General features: G+C 37.7%; 1 protein-coding gene across 1 annotated transcript in view; it reads left to right on the top strand.

Annotated features, from left to right (window-relative positions):
- The window catches only part of LOC124804954 (esterase FE4-like), a 103,460-nt gene that overhangs the window by 76,983 nt on the left and 8,236 nt on the right, over window positions 1-18,241 (top strand). Inside the window, exon 10 of the mRNA XM_047265345.1 lies at window positions 13,847-13,976. Within this exon, the coding sequence (XP_047121301.1) occupies window positions 13,847-13,976 (130 nt within the window). The remainder of the gene's footprint in view (window positions 1-13,846; window positions 13,977-18,241) is intronic.

Here is an 18,241-nt window from a genome sequence, read left to right as displayed (position 1 = left end):
AAGTCATGAATATGCTGAACTGACTAATTCTACTTTGCATGAGGATATCATTTTCCGCACAATCAGAAACATTGTCTAAATATTCCCATAATTAATTGTTTCAAATTTGTTAATTCTAGTATACAATCTATCAAAATGAATGTAGTCTGTCCATTTGACTTGTTTGCAATTTGATCCTTTTGTCACTGAAAATGTTTCTTTCAATAAAGAAAATTCTGATGATAACTGCTAATTCTTTACCGTTACTTCATCTCTTGGGCTGGACAAAAGAACTGGCTCAAAAAACAATTAATTACACAGATATATAACAAAACTACCCAGAATAAAATTTAATTGTTACCCATTACTGATTTCTTGGTTATGAATAAAACATTTATTTTTCAAACAGTTTACAGTACTTGAAAATATCTATTTCGATATGTGAGATAAGTAGAAATTTATCACTTGTTCTGGAATATTTTTCTTAGAGAATGAAAAATATCCTCTAAGAAACTTTAGTTATCTGTAACTGATGGAAAAAGTTATTGGGAGTGTATACAATACAGGGACTGTCTGTGATCAAATAAAACCTTTAAATAAATATTCCCATGATGAAATTTTCACTCTGCAGCAGAGTGTGTGCTGATATGAAACTTCCTGGCAGATTAAAACTTGTGCCAGACCAAGATTCAAACTCAGGTTCTTTGCCTTTCATGGGCAAGTGCTCTATCAACTGAGCTACCCAAGCATGACTCACAATCCATCCTCACGGTTTCAATTCTACCAGTACCTCGCCTCCTACCTTCCCAACCTCACAGAAGGTCTACTGTGAATCTTGCAGGACTCGCACTCCTGGAAGAAGGGATATTGTGGAGACATGGATTAGCCAGATCCTGGGGTATGTTTTCAGAATGAAATTTTCACTCTGCAGCAGTGTGTGCACTGACTTGAAACTTCCTGTCAGATTAAAAATTGTGTCACACCGAGATTTGAACTTGAGACCTTGCCCGCAAAAGGGAAAGGTCCTCAGTTCGAATCTCGGTCTGGCACACAGTTTTGATCTGTCAGGAAGTTTCACATCAGTGCACACTTCACTGCAGAGTGAAAATTTCATTCTGGAAACATCCTCCAGGCTGTGGCTACTGCAATATCCTTTCTTCCAGGAGTGCTAGTTCTGCAAGGTTTGCAGGATAGCTTCTGTGAGGTTCAAAAGGTAGGAGATGAATTACTGATGGAACTGAAGCTGTGAGGATGGGTTGTGGGTTGTGCTGGGGTAGCTCAGTTGGTAGAGCACTTAACAGCGAAAGGCAAATGTCCCAAGTTCAAATCTCAGTGAGGCACACAGTTTTGATCTGCTTACTTTCAGTCTATTGTGCATTATGGTATAGTATGCTGTGGTAAAATTAAATAACACCTAATAGATACCTTCAAATTACAGAAAAGAAATTTGAATTATAACACACAACTTTCCAGGAACCCACTGTAAGCCCCTCTTCAAATAATTACAAATACTCACAGTACTGTCACTGTATATATTTAAAAGCATTCAGTGTACAAGAGCAGTCATGAAGAGTTTACATACCAACAGGGACTGCCACAATTATAATACTAACAACTGTAAAAATTTACATGTAGAAAGAGTAAGGGTAACACAAATTCAAAAACATGTAAGTTATTTTGGAATAAAACTTTGCAATGCTCTGCCAGGGTATATGAAGGAAATAAAAGATGAAGTAAAATTTAAGACTGAGCTTAAAAATTACCTTTTGAGTGCAGGTTTCTTTGACATGAGTACTTTGGATGTGTGTAAAATTATTGTCTTGAAATTTATGTACATGTTCATGAGAAATGTTTTACTCTCAAAAACACATTGAAAATAGTTGTTTAAGTAATATTCTGTTATTATGTTTGTATTAGGTGTACTTTACATGTTAGTTATGCTTGTGACAATTCCTGCATCATGTAAATGATTTACAGGAAGATAATGAAATGAAATATTCCCTCCTGTAATGCTATCATTTCCTGTCACTAACTTTTAAAGTTTCTGAACTTGATGTGCCATTTATGTTGTCTACTACTTGGACAGCTCGGAGATTCCCATTTATGTGTTACTTCTCCCATATTCTTCTCATTATACATAAATGCTGAAATATGGTAAACTCTTGAAAATAGGTGCATACTATCCCACAAAGCCAAAACATAAAATTCTGGGAACCAATATTGAATGAAGAGTCCAGATATATACTTCAACATCTCCTTAATGTTACTCTTGTAGAGAGTGTGAAAACAAAATTAGACTAATTACAGCACACACAGAAGAATTAAAGAAGTAAATCTCCTGTACTTCATTTGTGAATGGAAAGGAAGAAACTCTGACATGTGGTACCATGCTAAATATCTTTTGCCACATGCTTCAGAATGGTTTGCAGTGTATGCATTTAGATGTAAATTTACGTGGTGTGTTGTATCCACTAAGTACATTCAAACCAAGCTCATCTTTGACCGAATGTATATATTCATTAGTTGATGGAGATGGTTAAAACACTGGTGTATTCCATATTTACATAGTAAACAACCAGTTTTACATCAGGTAGGTCCAGAAAATCAGAGGATTCTATTTTTTATGTTGACTGAATGAGTTTCTTTCTTCTCTGTAGTCAGGGATGCAGGTTTAAGTTGGTGCTACTTATATCCATTCTTTTTGAACCCAGTCTTTAAATGTTTTTATTAATACTAAATTGTCAGGATTTGAAGTTATCTGAACTCTGTGCAGTAAAAATTTCCTTCCATGCTTCCATTGTAATTCTCTTGTGTATGCATGGTATTCAAGTGATCCAAAAACCCTAGTGCAGCATGTCCCTTCTGTGGAGTCAGAAAAAACTGAAGCATGGGTTGGTATTGAATAAGACTGACATTACTATCCCTATTTCCATACACTACCCCTTCTCCCTTTTTGATAATCTCTTTTGTATCATTCCTTCATCAGTTTCACTGAGTGCATAAAGTATAAGATAAGTGACCGTGGGTGGGACTATCCATGATGGAGCAGTTCTCTTCATGAGTTTTCTTTATCTTCATCCCAGAATAGAGAAATACGCCAATAAATCTGAAAAATAATTATGTAAACTGTATTATACTATCCTTGTGCAGTAAGATATTAGTTGTGATGTTGGGTTTGTGGGGCACTCAACTGCACAGTCATGAGTGCCCAGATATTAGTTGTGTCTATGTTGCCTAAATACATTATATAAAAATTAGAACCATAGCTGTTACTTCAGTACTTATATTTAATATTAATATTTAACAATGAATAGCAGATCCTTACATCTGTAATGGTAGATGCATGTTAACAATGACCACAGCTATTTCCATCAAGTAACATGTATCTTCTATTCTTGAATGTGGATAATCATACAAATGCTAGAAGCAACTGGTAATAAAAATTCTACTGCAGTTTTCTTTTGAATTTCTGTGAATAGTAAATGACTACCTTACCAAACCTCATTGAAAGATCTCTCTCAAAATTAAAAGACATTCTAATCACTTGTTTTAGCACTCACTGGCACCAAAGTTAGTGTCTAGAAAGTCATGAATGGCACAGGAACATAAACAGAGGATAACAAATAAAAATCATAAATGGTAACTTATTTTCAGATACTCCTTAACAAAGGAAAATAATTCTGGCACCACTATGAATATGTAGTGGCACTGAAATACAACTGAAATCACTAAAATTGAGCAAGGCCCAAGGGAATGATGGAAACTCTGTCATATCCTACATAGAATATAGAGAGCACTTGAACAAAACTCTGTGCCCAGTAGTTGAAAGAAATCATGGGGCATACCCATTTAAATGCAGTGTGGTATAAGTGTTTCACAGAACTATCATTGACAGGATTTCAGAGTGATGCAAAAATTGGCAGCTTGCTGTAAATACAAGTAATATGTATTATAAACCATCTTTTTTAATTGTAATAAAAGTCTAATTTAGACCATGTGTGTTTTTCTTTATTTCAAAGCATCTTTGGTAGCCACTGTAACATTGTGTTTTTCCTTAAAAATCTGTTTCCCAATGCTGTAAACAGTTCTGATGTTTTAAATAAATAACTGAAATTTTGTACTGTTTAATAGTAGTAAATTTAAACATGAGAACTGTTTATGATCTTGGAAAAATGATTTATACAGAAAACCACATTGTTACAGTGACCACTGAAGATGCTTTGAAATGATATGAAACATGTATGGTATAAACAACACTTTTATACATTCACAAAAGATGGTCAACTGGTTACATTACTTGTGTAACTGTGATTACTGAAAAGAGGCTTTAGAAAAGACAAAATTTGCTTTACAACACACACCATTCATTCACACAAGCAAACACACCTCACATGCATGTGACCACCAACTCCAGCAGCTTGAGCCACCATTCTGGGCTGAGCTGCAAGAGTTAGCAGTCTTGTGTGCATGAGGTGTGTATGCTTGTGTGATTGAATGGCGTGTATTTATCTTTTGCTGACAAAGGCTATGGCCACTCACCCATTTGGTTCAGCTGGTCCTACTCAACCCAACAAGCCACCTTCCTCACTGTTGACCTGCACCTCAAAGATGGCTGCATCAGTACATCTATCCATATCAAACCTACAAACCACTAGCAATAGCTCCACTTTGACAGCTGCCACCCATTCCATACCAATAAGTGCCTTCCATACAGCTTAGTCTCCTGTAGCCATCCCATCTGCAGTGGGGGGTGGTCCCTCTCAAAATACACCAACGCCTTTACAGAGTGTAATAACCCCCCCCTCCAATCTTGTACAAAAACAGATCTCCCTTCCCTTGATCTTCTCAGTCACCCATCATCTCCCAAAATTCCACTGTCTGGCCACTGACCAACATTCCCCTCATGACTTAGTACCACCCAGGACTGGAGCAACTGAAACACATTCTCTGCCAGGGTTTTGACTATCTCTCGTCATGCCCTGGAATGACAAATGTCCTACCCACTATCTCCTCCCCCCCCCCCCCCCCCCACTCCCCAGTGGTAGTCTGCTGCCCACTGAACCTACACAATATCTTCATCCATCCCTATACAAACCCCCAACCAGTGTTTCCAAACTTTCCAAACCCTTGCCTCATGGCTCATATCCCTGTAACAGATCCAGATGCAGGGGCTGTCCCACTCATCCCTCATCCTCCCACTACCACCTACTCCAGTCCAGTCACAAACATCACATATCCCAGTGAAGGTCATGTGATCGACAAGCCAAGATCTGCATTATATGTGGGCGTGACAACCAACAAGCTGTCTGTCCCCATGAATGGCCACCGATCAACTGTGACCAAAAACAACTACACCACCCTGTTGCTGAGCATGCCGTCCTACACTACATTCTTCATTTCAGTGATTGCTTCACAGACTGTGCCATGTGTGTCCTTCCCACCAACACAAGCTTTTCTGAACTGCGCAGGTGGGAACTCTCCCTGCAACATATCCTACGTTCCCATAACTCTCCTGGATCTCAACCTTTGTTAGTCATTGTCCTTATCATCTAGCTCCTTCCACGTTCACATTCCAGCACTAAACAGCTCTCTACTCTAGCAACACACCCAGTCTTTTTACTTCTCTCCTTTTTTTCTGCCCCCTGCTCCCACCCTCCATCTAACCTCCAAAATGCACCTAGCTGCCCTGGCCTCTCTCTACCTCGTAACTGCATGCTCCCACAGTGCACTTTACTGTTTGCCACCATTACCCTGCTGTCCCTCCCCCGCCCCACCCCAGCCTCTTCCTTAATTGCACTCAGTTCCCTCTCCACCATGCACTGCTGTTCATAGTCTGGCTTCAGCTGCCAGAGACTATGGTCATGTGTGTGTGTGAATTGTGTTTGCATGAGTGTTAGTGTGTGTGTGTATGTGTGTGTGTGTGTGTGTGTGTGTGTGTGTGTGTGTGTGTGTATCTATTGTCTATTTTTTAAGAAAGGTATTGTTGGCCGAAAGCTTATTGTGTGAAAGTGTTTTTGTTGTGCCTGTCTGCGACTCAGCAACTCTGCTATATCATGAGTAGCAACTATCCTTTTCATAATACTGTTATTTGAAATGTCTCTTAACTGTGTCTGTCTGCAACTTAATGTGTCATCTTTACAGCAAGCAGCAATCTGTCTTTCCCTACATTGCTTCTGTAAGGTTATGCAGACTTAACTGGAAAAACATTCTTTGCTGAGACTTAACATCAATTTTTTATCAAATGGCTGAGGGTACCTAGATTTGTTGATGTCCAGCTTTGAATTATATTTTCCACAGTAAAATTTGCCATGAGTATTAAAGGACTTAGAGCAACGGCTATGAATACTTTGTTTTAGATCTAGCAATGTTGTTGTTGTGGTCTTCAGTCCTGAGACTGGTTTGATGCAGCTCTCCATGCTACTCTATCCTGTGCAAGCTTTTTCATCTCCCAGTACTTACTGCAACCTACATCCTTCTGAATCTGCTTAGTGTATTGATCTCTTGGTCTCCCTCTATGATTTTTACCCTCCACCCTGCCTTCCAATGCTAAATTTGTGATACCTTGATGCCTCAAAACATGTCCTACCAACCGATCCCTTCTTCTAGTCAAGTTGTGCCACAAACTTCTCTTCTCCCCAATCCTATTCAATACCTCCTCATTAGTTACGTGATCTACCCACCTTATCTTCAGCATTCTTCTGTAGCACCACATTTCGAAAGCGTCTATTCTCTTCTTGTCCAAACTGGTTATTGTCCATGTTTCACTTCCATACATGGCTACACTCCATACAAATACTTTCAGAAATGACTTCCTGACACTTAAATCTATACTCGATGTTAACAAATTTTTCTTCTTCAGAAACGATTTCCTTGCCATTGCCAGTCTACATTTTATATCCTCTCTACTTCGACCATTATCAGTTATTTTAATCCCTAAATAGCAAAACTCCTTTACTACTTTAAGTGTCTCATTTCCTAATCTAATCCCCTCAGCATCACCAGATTTAATTTGACTACATTCCATTATCCTTGTTTTGCTTTTGTTGATGTTCATCTTATATCCTGCTTTCAAGACACTGTCCATTCCGTTCAACTGCTCTTCCAAGTCCTTTGCTGTCTCTGACAGAATTACAATGTCATCGGCAAACCTCAAAGTTTTTACTTCTTCTCCATGAATTTTAATACCTACTCCGAATTTTTCTTTTGTTTCCTTTACTGCTTGCTCAATATACAGATTGAATAACATCGGGGAGAGGCTACAACCCTGTCTCACTCCTTTCCCAACCACTGCTTCCCTTTCATGCCCCTCGACTCTTATAACTGCCATCTAGTTTCTGTACAAATTGTAAATAGCCTTTCGCTCCCTGTATTTAACTCCTGCCACCTTCAGAATTTGAAAGAGAGTATTCCAGTTAATGTTGTCAAAAGCTTTCTCTAAGTCTACAAATGATAGAAACGTAGGTTTGCCTTTTCTTAATCTTTCTTCTAAGATAAGTCGTAAGGTTAGTATTGCCTCACGTGTTCCAACATTTCTACAGAATCCAAACTGATCCTCCCCGAGGTCCGCTTCTACCAGTTTTTCCATTCGTCTGTAAAGAATTCGCGTTAGTATTTTGCAGCTGTGACTTATTAAACTGATAGTTCTGTAATTTTCACATCTGTCAACACCTGCTTTCTTTGGGATTGGAATTATTATATTCTTCTTGAAGTCTGTGGGTATTTCACCTGTCTCATACATCTTGCTCACCAGATGGTAGAGTTTTGTCAGGACTGGCTCTCCCAAGGCCATCAGTAGTTCTAATGGAATGTTGTCTACTCCCAGGGCCTTGTTTCAACTCAGGTCTTTCAGTGCTCTGTCAAACTCTTCATGCAGTATCTTATCTCCCATTTCATCTTCATCTACATCCTCTTCCATTTCCATAATATTGTCCTCAAGTACATCGCCCTTGTATAAACCCTCTATATACTCCTTCCACCTTTCTGCCTTCCATTCTTTGCTTAGAACTGGGTTGCCATCTGAGCTCTTGATATTCATACAAGTGGTTCTCTTCCCTCCAAAGGCCTCTTTAATTTTCCTGTAGGCAGTATCTATCTTACCCCTAGTGAGACAAGCCTCTACATCCTTACATTTGTACTCTAGCCATCCCTGCTTAGCCATTTTGCACTTCCTGTCAATCTCATTTTTGAGACGTTTGTATTCCTTTTTGCCTGCTTCATTTACTGAATTTTTATATTTTCTCCTTTCATCAATTAAATTCAATATTTCTTCTGTTACCCAAGGATTTCTATTAGCCCTCGTCTTTTTACCTACTTGATCCTCTGCTGCCTTCACTACTTCATCCCTCAGAGCTACCCATTCTTCTTCTACTGTATTTCTTTCCCCCATTCCTGTCAATTGTTCCCTTATGCTCTCCCTGAAACTCTCTACAACCTCTGGTTCTTTCAGTTTATCCAAGTCCCATCTCCTTAAATTCCCGCTTTTTTGCAGTTTCTTCAGTTTCAATCTGCAGTTCATAACCAATAGATTGTGGTCAGAATCCACATCTGCCCCTGGAAATGTCTTACAATTTAAAACCTGGTTCCTAAATCTCTGTCTTACCATTATGTAATCTATCTGATACCTTTTAGTATCTCCAAGATTCTTCCAGGTATACAACCTTCTTTCATGATTCTTGAACCAAGTGTTAGCTATGATTATGTTATGCTCTGTGCAAAATTCTACAAGGCGGCTTCCTCTTTCATTTCTTCCCCCCAATCCATATTCACCTACTATGTTTCCTTCTCTCCCTTTTCCTACTGACGAATACCAGTCACCCATGACTATTAAATTTTCGTCTCCCTTCACTACCTGAATAATTTCTTTTATCTCGTCATACATTTCATCAATTTCTTCATCATCTGCAGAGCTAGTTGGCATATAAACTTGTACTACTGTAGTAGGCATGGGCTTTGTGTCTATCTTGGCCACAATAATGCGTTCACTATGCTGTTTGTAGTAGCTAACCCACACTCCTATTTATTTATTCATTATTAAACCTACTCCTGCATTACCCTTATTTGATTTTGTATTTATAACCCTGTAATCACCTGACCAAAAGTCTTGTTCCTCCTGCCACTGAACTTCACTAATTCCCACTATATCTAACTTCAACCTATCCATTTCCCTTTTTAAATTTTCTAACCTACCTGCCCGATTAAGGGATCTGACATTCCACGCTCCAATCCGTAGAATGCCAGTTTTCTTTCTCCTGATAACGACGTCCTCTTGAGTAGTCCCTGCCCGGAGATCCGAATGGGGGACTATTTTACCTCCGGAATATTTTACCCAAGAGGACGCCATCATCATTTAATCATACAGTAAAGCTGCATGTCCTCGGGAAAAATTACGGCTGTAGTTTGCCCTTGCTTTCAGCCGTTCGCAGTACCAGCACAGCATGGCCGTTTTGGTTAATGTTACAAGGCCAGATCAGTCAATCATCCAGACTGTTGCCCCTGCAACTACTGAAAAGGCTGCTGCCCCTCTTCAGGAACCACATGTTTGTCTGGCCTCTTAACAGATACCCCTCCATTGTGGTTGCACCTACGGTACGGCCATCTGTATCGCTGAGGCACGCAAGCCTCCCCACCAACGGCAAGGTCCATGGTTCATGGGGGGGGGGGGGGGATCTAGCAATATGCAGTGATTTAGCTGTAAAACCAGTAGGCAATGGTATATCAACGCATGATGCATAAATGTTAGTAATAAAATCTACTGGCAACATATGTGCAAATCATAGAAGAAAACTACTACATTGCAGAATCATGAACAAGGACTCAGTCACTGTGTTTAGAGACAAATTGTGGGAAGAAAACTGCAAAGAATTTCATGAAGCAGACAGAGTTAATGGATAATTTTACTCTTTCTTAAGCATATTCCTACAACACTGAGACTTGTTTTCCCCTATAACAAATAAATATAACACTGAACAGAATCATGGATAAGAGTGGATAAATGGGATTAACACATTTTGTGGTAGGAAGAGAGATTTTTACATAATTCAGAGAACAAGTAGTAATCAGGGTTTGTAACTCCATGAACATCAGTATTGTTGAAGCTTCCATTTCTCCAATAAAAAAAGCAAAACTCATGTACTATGCAAAAAAAATAAATAAATAAAACACTTCAAACTAATAATTCAAATGGAACTGAACCCTCAGAAAATAGTTCTGTCAGAAAAGGTGATATTTTCAAATCAGTGACCACCAAATGCTATGATTACTTCTTCACAGTGGCTGAAAACACAGCACACAGTAACAAACAATGCAATACAGATGTGTTGGATTTCCTTAGGCATGCACCACCAAAAGACATACATTTCAAAAATGCAATCCATATGGAGGTTACAAAGTAGCATTTCTGCTGGCTGTTATGCTCTTTCTAAAGGAATATTAAAGTCTTGTGATAACTTGACAGGGTTTTTTAAAGATATTTTGCAATCAGTCAATGACTCAGGACATGTTTCGTGATGGACTTAAAAATGCTGTAGTAACACTCTTCCAGAAAACTGGAGATGGACAAACCAACTATATTTACAGACCTGTATAGCTCCTTCCAGTCTTTTCAAAAACATTTGAGAATGTGGCCGATGACAGAATACTAACTCATTTAACTGATCATAACTTATAACTTGTTAACCATCTCTCTGTTTAGGTTTTGCAAAGGATTCTCCACATAGACCTCACTAAAGAAGTGTCATCCTTCTTGAACAGATGGAATCTTACCTCAATAACAGAAAGCAGAGGGTTTCATTAACAATTCTATCTTGGGTATGAAAATAATTGCAGAAGGGGTGACTGTAACATGTGAAGTACCACAAGGTTTGGCACTGAACCCACTCTTGTTTCTACTCTACATAAATGATTTTCCAATGGCTTTAAAGGGCTGGTCCAATATTGTACTATTGGCTAATGGAGGATCCAAACTCAACTTTTGCATGCTTAGCTCAGATGATAGCTGAATAAGACTACAAGGGGCTTGCTGCTAACAATTTAAGTCTTATCCATAAAAAGACTCATATTATGCAGTTTCACAGAAACAATAATTATGTTTTAACACCAGAAGTAGACATTAATGATCATACACTGAATGAAGCACAGGGTATAAAAGTCCTCGGGGTCCAACTGGATAACAAGTTAAAATCGTTAAAATTGAGTCAACACATGGATAAATCAATCAAGCAGCTCAGAGAATGTTATGCCCTTAGACACATCTCACTTTAAGTTCACCTAATGACAAGTGTGTTGGCCTATTTTGCTTTTGTTCACTCTGTGTTGTGTTACAAATATAATTTCTGTGGTAGTGTACCAAAAATATATAAAGTATTTAAGAAGAAGAGGCAAACAGTAAGACTATTATACAAAACAGAATATTGTACTTGTTGCAGAAGTCTTTTTAAGGACCTTCATTGATTTTGTTACTGATAATAAGAATCAGTTTCAACAGAATTATGGTATACACTGTCGCAATATAAGACACAAAAATAGTTTTCATTTAGGCTATGTGTTCTTGTATAGGGTCCAGAATAGCACTGTGTACCCTGCTGGTAAGATACTCAGCAAGCTTCCATCTAACATAAAGCAAGAAATTGGCAATCCTAACCAGTTAAAAATAAAATTGAAAATATATCTCATTAGCCACTCTTGTATGAGTTATCTGAATACCTAAGTAGAGGAATTTAAAATTGCCGTTAGCTACATGACAAGTACCAGTATTTATTATAAAGTTGCGTAACAAGTTACAATGTACTGTAAACAGGACCCAGTATTTATAAGTGTAAAAATATTTTCTTTGAGAAATACCATTGTAATTAAGTAAACATTAAGCAACAAATAGCTACAGTAGGTACATAATAAAACTAAGGAGGATGCAGATTTTTTACAAAGTTGCAGTTTCTCCTTATTTTTTTGATTAAATATTTGTGGCATAAGGGCAAAGAGTACTAAGCAGTGTAGTGACTGTTTATTGTTAATATACTACACAGATTAAATTTCTACAATGTCTTTGTCTCATGTTTATTTACTTATTTATTGGTCCAGTAAATCTATGACTGTACAGTACACAAAAGATATTGGACCCTTACTTAATCACTATTCGAACAATGGAAAATCCAGGATGGAATGTAACAATATTGTGAAAAGGAATGTTGCTACTCACTATATAGCGGAGATGATGAGTTGCAGATAGGCACAACAGCAAGACTGTCACAAATATAGCTTTCACCCAGTAAGGCATTTGTCAAAATCAGACAACAAACACACACATACACACTCATGCAAATGCAACTCACATACACACGACTGCAATCTTGGGCAACTGAGGCCACACTGTGAGCAGCAGCATCAGTGTATGATGGGAGTGGTGACTGGGTGGTGTTGAGGAGACTGGGGTGGGGAGGGATAGTAGGGTAGGGGTGGTGGACAGTGACATGCTGTTGGGGAGCACACAGGGACGAGGTGGAAAGCATCTCTGCTATATGGTGAGTAGCAACTTCCCTTTCCACAATTTAATTACTATACATGTTTATTTAAATGTTTTACAAACATCATTTTAACAAAAAATAATATTACCTTAAGTCATATTAGTCTATGCAGTTTTCAAGTTTCATATCAGCACATTCCACTGCAGAGTGAAAATCTCATTCTGGATTTTAAATTTATTTACGTACTTTATGAGATAGAGGAAAAATGTTCCGTACACAATTAAATATATAACAAAGAAGAAAATAAGACTTCCTGAACTGATGTTTAATGTTATTATTGGTATACAATATATTACTGTAGTCTAAAAGTGTTTTTAAGTGTTGGAAGTTTTTGTGATAATTCATGTTATTGAATTAGAAATGTGCTGTTACTGACTGATAAAGGTGCAAGTAAATTATTGACTGAAAGACACAAATGTCGACTACTTAACAGTTTCTAAATATGGAGAAAATTTATTATAAAAATACTGCTTGAATAAGAAAGCACCCAACACCCTTTAAAATTTCATATCTAAAAAAAAAAAAAAAAAAAAAAAAAAAAAAAAAAAAAAAAAAAAAAATAACATTTCAAACATAAATATATTTGTAATAAAGTCATGTTGGCCCTGATAAACAAAGTATTATGCACTCTGATGCATTCCAAAGTTTCATATGTTGTCCACATCATATATTAACAGAATCACCAGGGGGATGGAGCTAGTAGTGGTAAAGGATAGATTCCAGTTATTTTTCTGTGGCACGCATCATTAAATCATAATTGTTTGAGTGATGTGTAAGTAGTATACATTACACATGTTGTGATGTCTTGAGTGAGAGTTTGGAGAGTTTGACTTTATCATGTACACTGAAGAAATTAACTGACCTATTTATAATAATGTTCTGACACATCTATATGTAGGAGCTATTGATAATGTGCTGGTCTGTAATGAAATGTTGAAGTTGAATGTTTACAGAAGAACAATAATTCACAGCACTTTTGTTAAAAATTAGTAGCTATTTATAACACGGACCAACAGATGTACATAACTCAAACTGAGTTTCATTGTAACTTATGGAAACTTGAAATTTTCTGTGTTTTGAATAGTTTATTTTGGAATAATAATTAAACTGTGTAATTATATGTTGTATCTTTCATTCAAGAAACATTTGAGCAAAGATAATTTTATATTTCTTATAAATATTATTTTTGAATTATTTGTATCTCTCACATTTTAACACTGTTGAAGCATAAACTACAAATACATCCACTATTAAATTACAGTATCTTAAATTACTTTCTGAACGAAATATGTTTAAGAAGCAGAACTGCGTACTATTTAATACTATTTGTTTTCCTGTACAATTTATAGGTGCTGGCCATGGTAATGAAGTCAACTACATGTTCCATTGGGGAGGAGGTGAGAATCTGCAACCAGGGTCTGAAGGAGCTATTACGAGGAGCAGGTTGATACAGATGTGGACAAATTTTGCAAGATATGGGTAAGTTAATACATGGATGATACAGCTTCATATTCCCAAATATTCCCAAATCAGTTGTGAGCTAATATCAGCTCTGCGTTGAAAACACAATTCCATGTGGTAAAAGTATTTGTTAACAGCTTGTGTTCACATGCACCTATTCCAGAAGTGACTTATACTCTCTCTCTTTGGTATTCAATCCTGAGGCTGATTTGCGGCAATATGTCAATTGCCTCATATGTCTACCTTCCTCTTCATATCTGTGTATGTACTGCATTTCACATCATTCATAATCCACAGCATACATGGCATCCATGGTCATCCCCAGTGATTCCTTTCCTTAATGGTTCCTCCAATTATTGTTCCAAAAATGCTATTGTGTCTTAAAACATGTCCAGTGAGTTTGTCTCTTTTTTTGATGTGTCTCCACAGAGATCTGGATTTCTGTACTCTTCTCAGCACCTCTTCATTTGTAACTGTCTCTCCACCTGATCATCATCATTCTTCTGTACCACCAAATCTCCAGGGATACTAGCCATCTTCTCTCTTGTTTTCCTACCGTCCAAGTTTCTGACTCATACAGGGCCACATTCCAAAAAAATGCTTTCATAATCCATTAGTTATTTTCAGAATGATGTTCATTATGGTGAATAAGTTCTTTTTTAAATTATATGCAATTTTGTCCTTTCATGCTCTGCTCATACTTCCTTTCTGGCTTGTACGTCCCATATAATCCTGCTTTCCAAATAGGTAAATTCTTCTATCATTTTTAGCTCTTCTCTTCCAGTTTGTATTCTTCAAGGTTCATATTCTTCTTCAGCAGTGCATACCATTACTTTAGTTTTTCACTAGTGACCTATATAGTGTTAACAGGTGGTGCCACATATTTTGCATGGCTGCTGACTCCTTTTTTACCTGGGTGTTATTTTTTGCCCTCTCTAACTTCAAATCTGTGGCCAAAAGCTTTATGTAAGTGTGTGTAAGTGTCTTTTAATTGTGCCTGTCTGCAACTTAATGTATCTTCTTTATGGTAAGAAGCAATCTATCATTTTTAATATTATCTTTTTCTTTGTTCTCATCATATAATGTTTTTTATAGTTCTGTAAAGTAGCTTCTGATGTCACTCACTGCATTCTGCATGTCTTCTTTCTTTTCTTTTTTCATGTAAGTACTTGTATCCACACTGGCTTCTTTAATTTTTGTATGATACTGGTTACAGAAAATCCTTTCCATTGTGCTGAAGGCCTTCCCTAGAGCTTCTTTCATATTCAAGACCACAGAAATACCATCTGCATAATGTGGCATGTCTATTTTCTGCTCATTAATTTTGATCATAACCTCAACAGTTTCACAAATTCATCTATAACTTCTGCATGTAAGTACTAAATATAAGATCAAAAAAAGCACATCATACCTTTTCGAATTTTTGCTTCGTGTTCTTGACGAAAATTTCTAATCACAGCCACTTCACTTCTACAGAAGCTCTGTATCACCAGCAGACCTTTGTGGTTTAGACCTGCTTTCTTCAGCACTCTGAGAATCTCTAGCCAGCAAACCTCAACAGTCAGCATCTGAAATATAAGATGCATGACATGAAAGTGATTTCGGCAACAATCGCATTACTATTTTATTAATGTGTCACATTTGACCAGAAGCACCTTGTAATGTTTACTATAAATCACAATATTGTAAGAAGGAAAATCACTACACACCATACAGCCGAGATGCTAAGCACAGATAGGCACAACAAAAAGATGCTCGCAATTACAGCTTTTGGCCATTAAGGCCTTCATCAACAGTAGACACACACACACACATACACACACACACACTCACACACACTCTCATGCAAATGTAACACACACACGTGACTGCACACTCAGACAACTAAAACCACCAGTTGACACATAGTCCATGCTGAGGTCGACACTCCTATGATCGTGTTTCGTTCCTCAGTTCCGCCACACTGAATGAAAGACATCTTGCTGATAGTAGATAATGCCCATGTCCTCATCCTTCTGATGGATGGAAACCTTCCATTATCAGATGAGCATCTGCAAGTCAAGGTACTACAGTGTTAACACTGTGACCCCGCCATCCTACATGCCTTCATCTCTTCACTCGGTGAAAGTTAAATCATCTCTCCATACTTCAGCTCTTCTCCACACTTTCGCCCATCGGCTTTTTCTTGAGCTGGTCATCATCTCACCTGACAATGCTTTCTGCAGAACTTTGTGATGGACCGACCACTTCATGTTCCACCATCAACTTCATCGTTGGACAACATGAAGGTACCAATCTTCCAGTTCCTGGACCCCAGAATATCCTCGAATATGACGCAACCACTACATCCCCCCCTCCCCCCAGGAGTAATCACAAGTACTCTATACTGTGAGGGGGGGGGGGGGGCTGTGTGGTGTTGATGTAAAACACCTATCCTCAAATGAGGACTCTCTCTCTGCTTACAAGTTCTTTTGGTGAAAATTTCGAGATGATTCAGTCTGTTTATATGACTTATTGTATATACATGTGTAGATTCTTGTACTTAAATATACATCTGTATCGAAATATATAGTGGAAATGTTTGATTCTGGGATAGTATCCCATCACATTTCCACTGTGGTAAACATTACAAGGTTTGTTTCCTTGGTGCTTCTGGCCAGATGTGACATTTTAATAACATAATAATGTTATTGTTGTCAGAAGCACTGTCATGTCTTGCAATTTATACTTTAGATTATGACCATATGCATGGCATACAATTTTTTCAAAGTATCTTAGAAGAAAGATTAAGGAAAGGCAAACCTATGTTTCTAGCGTTTGTAGACTTAGAGAAAGCTTTTGACAATGTTGATTGGAATACTCCCTTTAAAATTTTGAAGGTAGCAGGGGTAAAATACAGGGAGCGAAAGGCTATTTACAATTTGTACAGAAATCAGATGGCAGTCATACCAGTCGAGAGGTATGAAAGGGAAGCAGTGGTTGGGAAGGGAATGAGACAGGGTTGTAGCCTATCCCCGATGTTATTCAATCTGTATATTGAGCAGGCAATAAAGGAAACAAAAGAAAAGTTCGGAGTAGGTATTAAAATCCATGGAGAAGAAATAAAAACTTTGAGGTTTGCCGATGACATTGTAATTCTGTCAGAGACAGCAAAGGACTTGGAAGAGCAGTTGAACAGAATGGACAGTGTGTTGAAAGGAGGCTATAAGATGAACATCAACAAAAGCAAAACGAGGATAATGGAATGTAGTCGAATTAAGGCGGGTGATGCTGAGGGAATTAGATTAGGAAATGAGACACTTAAAGTAGTAAAGGAGTTTTGCTATTTGGGGAGCAAAATAACTGATGATGGTCGAAGTAGAGAGGATATAAAATGTAGACTGGCAATGGCGAGGAAGGTGTTTCTGAAGAAGATAAATTTGGTAACATCGAGTATAGATTTAAGTGTCAGGAAGTCGTTTCTGAAAGTATTTGTATGAAGTGTAGACATGTATGGAAGTGAAACGTGGATGATAAATAGTTTAGATAAGAAGAGAATAGAAGCTTTCAAAATGTGGTGCTACAGAAGAATGCTGAAGATTAGATGGGTAGATCACATAACTAATGAGGAGGTATTGAATAGAATTGGGGAGAAGAGGAGCTTGTGGCACAACTTGACTAGAAGAAGGGATTGGTTGGTAGGACATGTTCTGAGACATCGAGGGATCACCAATTTACTATTGGAGGGCAGCGTGGAGGGTAAAAATCGTAGAGGGAGACCAAGAGATGAATACACTAAGCAGATTTAGAAGGATGTAGGCTGCAGTAGGTACTGGGAGATGAAGAATGTTGCACAGGATAGAGTAGCATGGAGAGCTGTATCAAACCAGTCTCAGGACTGAAGACCACAACAACAACAACAACAATGACAATGACGCATTCACATCTGCTTACTTTAGGTAACTACTATGTTTGTATAACTATACAACCAACGTAGTTGTATGATTTTCATATGTTAGCTCTCTTCTCTTGATTTAGTGGTGTGTTACTATATTTTTGATGCACTTGACAATGAGCAGTGCCCAAAACTAGAAGTGCAAAGAAAATACTTAAATATAGCCTGCTGCAATAATGTCTTTCTTCAAATTTATTAAGGCATGTGGGGCCCACCCAGAAAATAGGTTAAAGAAATACTTATAAATAGGCAGTATAATTTAACTGGATAGATAAACAATCTATTTACCAAGCAGCAGCAGGAGAACACAAGCATATAAGGGTTAAGAAAATTTGCAAGCTTACAGAGC

This window comes from Schistocerca piceifrons, chromosome 1 (assembly GCF_021461385.2).
Source record: "Schistocerca piceifrons isolate TAMUIC-IGC-003096 chromosome 1, iqSchPice1.1, whole genome shotgun sequence".
Classification (NCBI taxonomy): domain Eukaryota; kingdom Metazoa; phylum Arthropoda; class Insecta; order Orthoptera; family Acrididae; genus Schistocerca; species Schistocerca piceifrons.
Note: the sequence above shows the minus strand (reverse complement) of the source record. Positions and strands in the feature narration are given on the sequence as shown.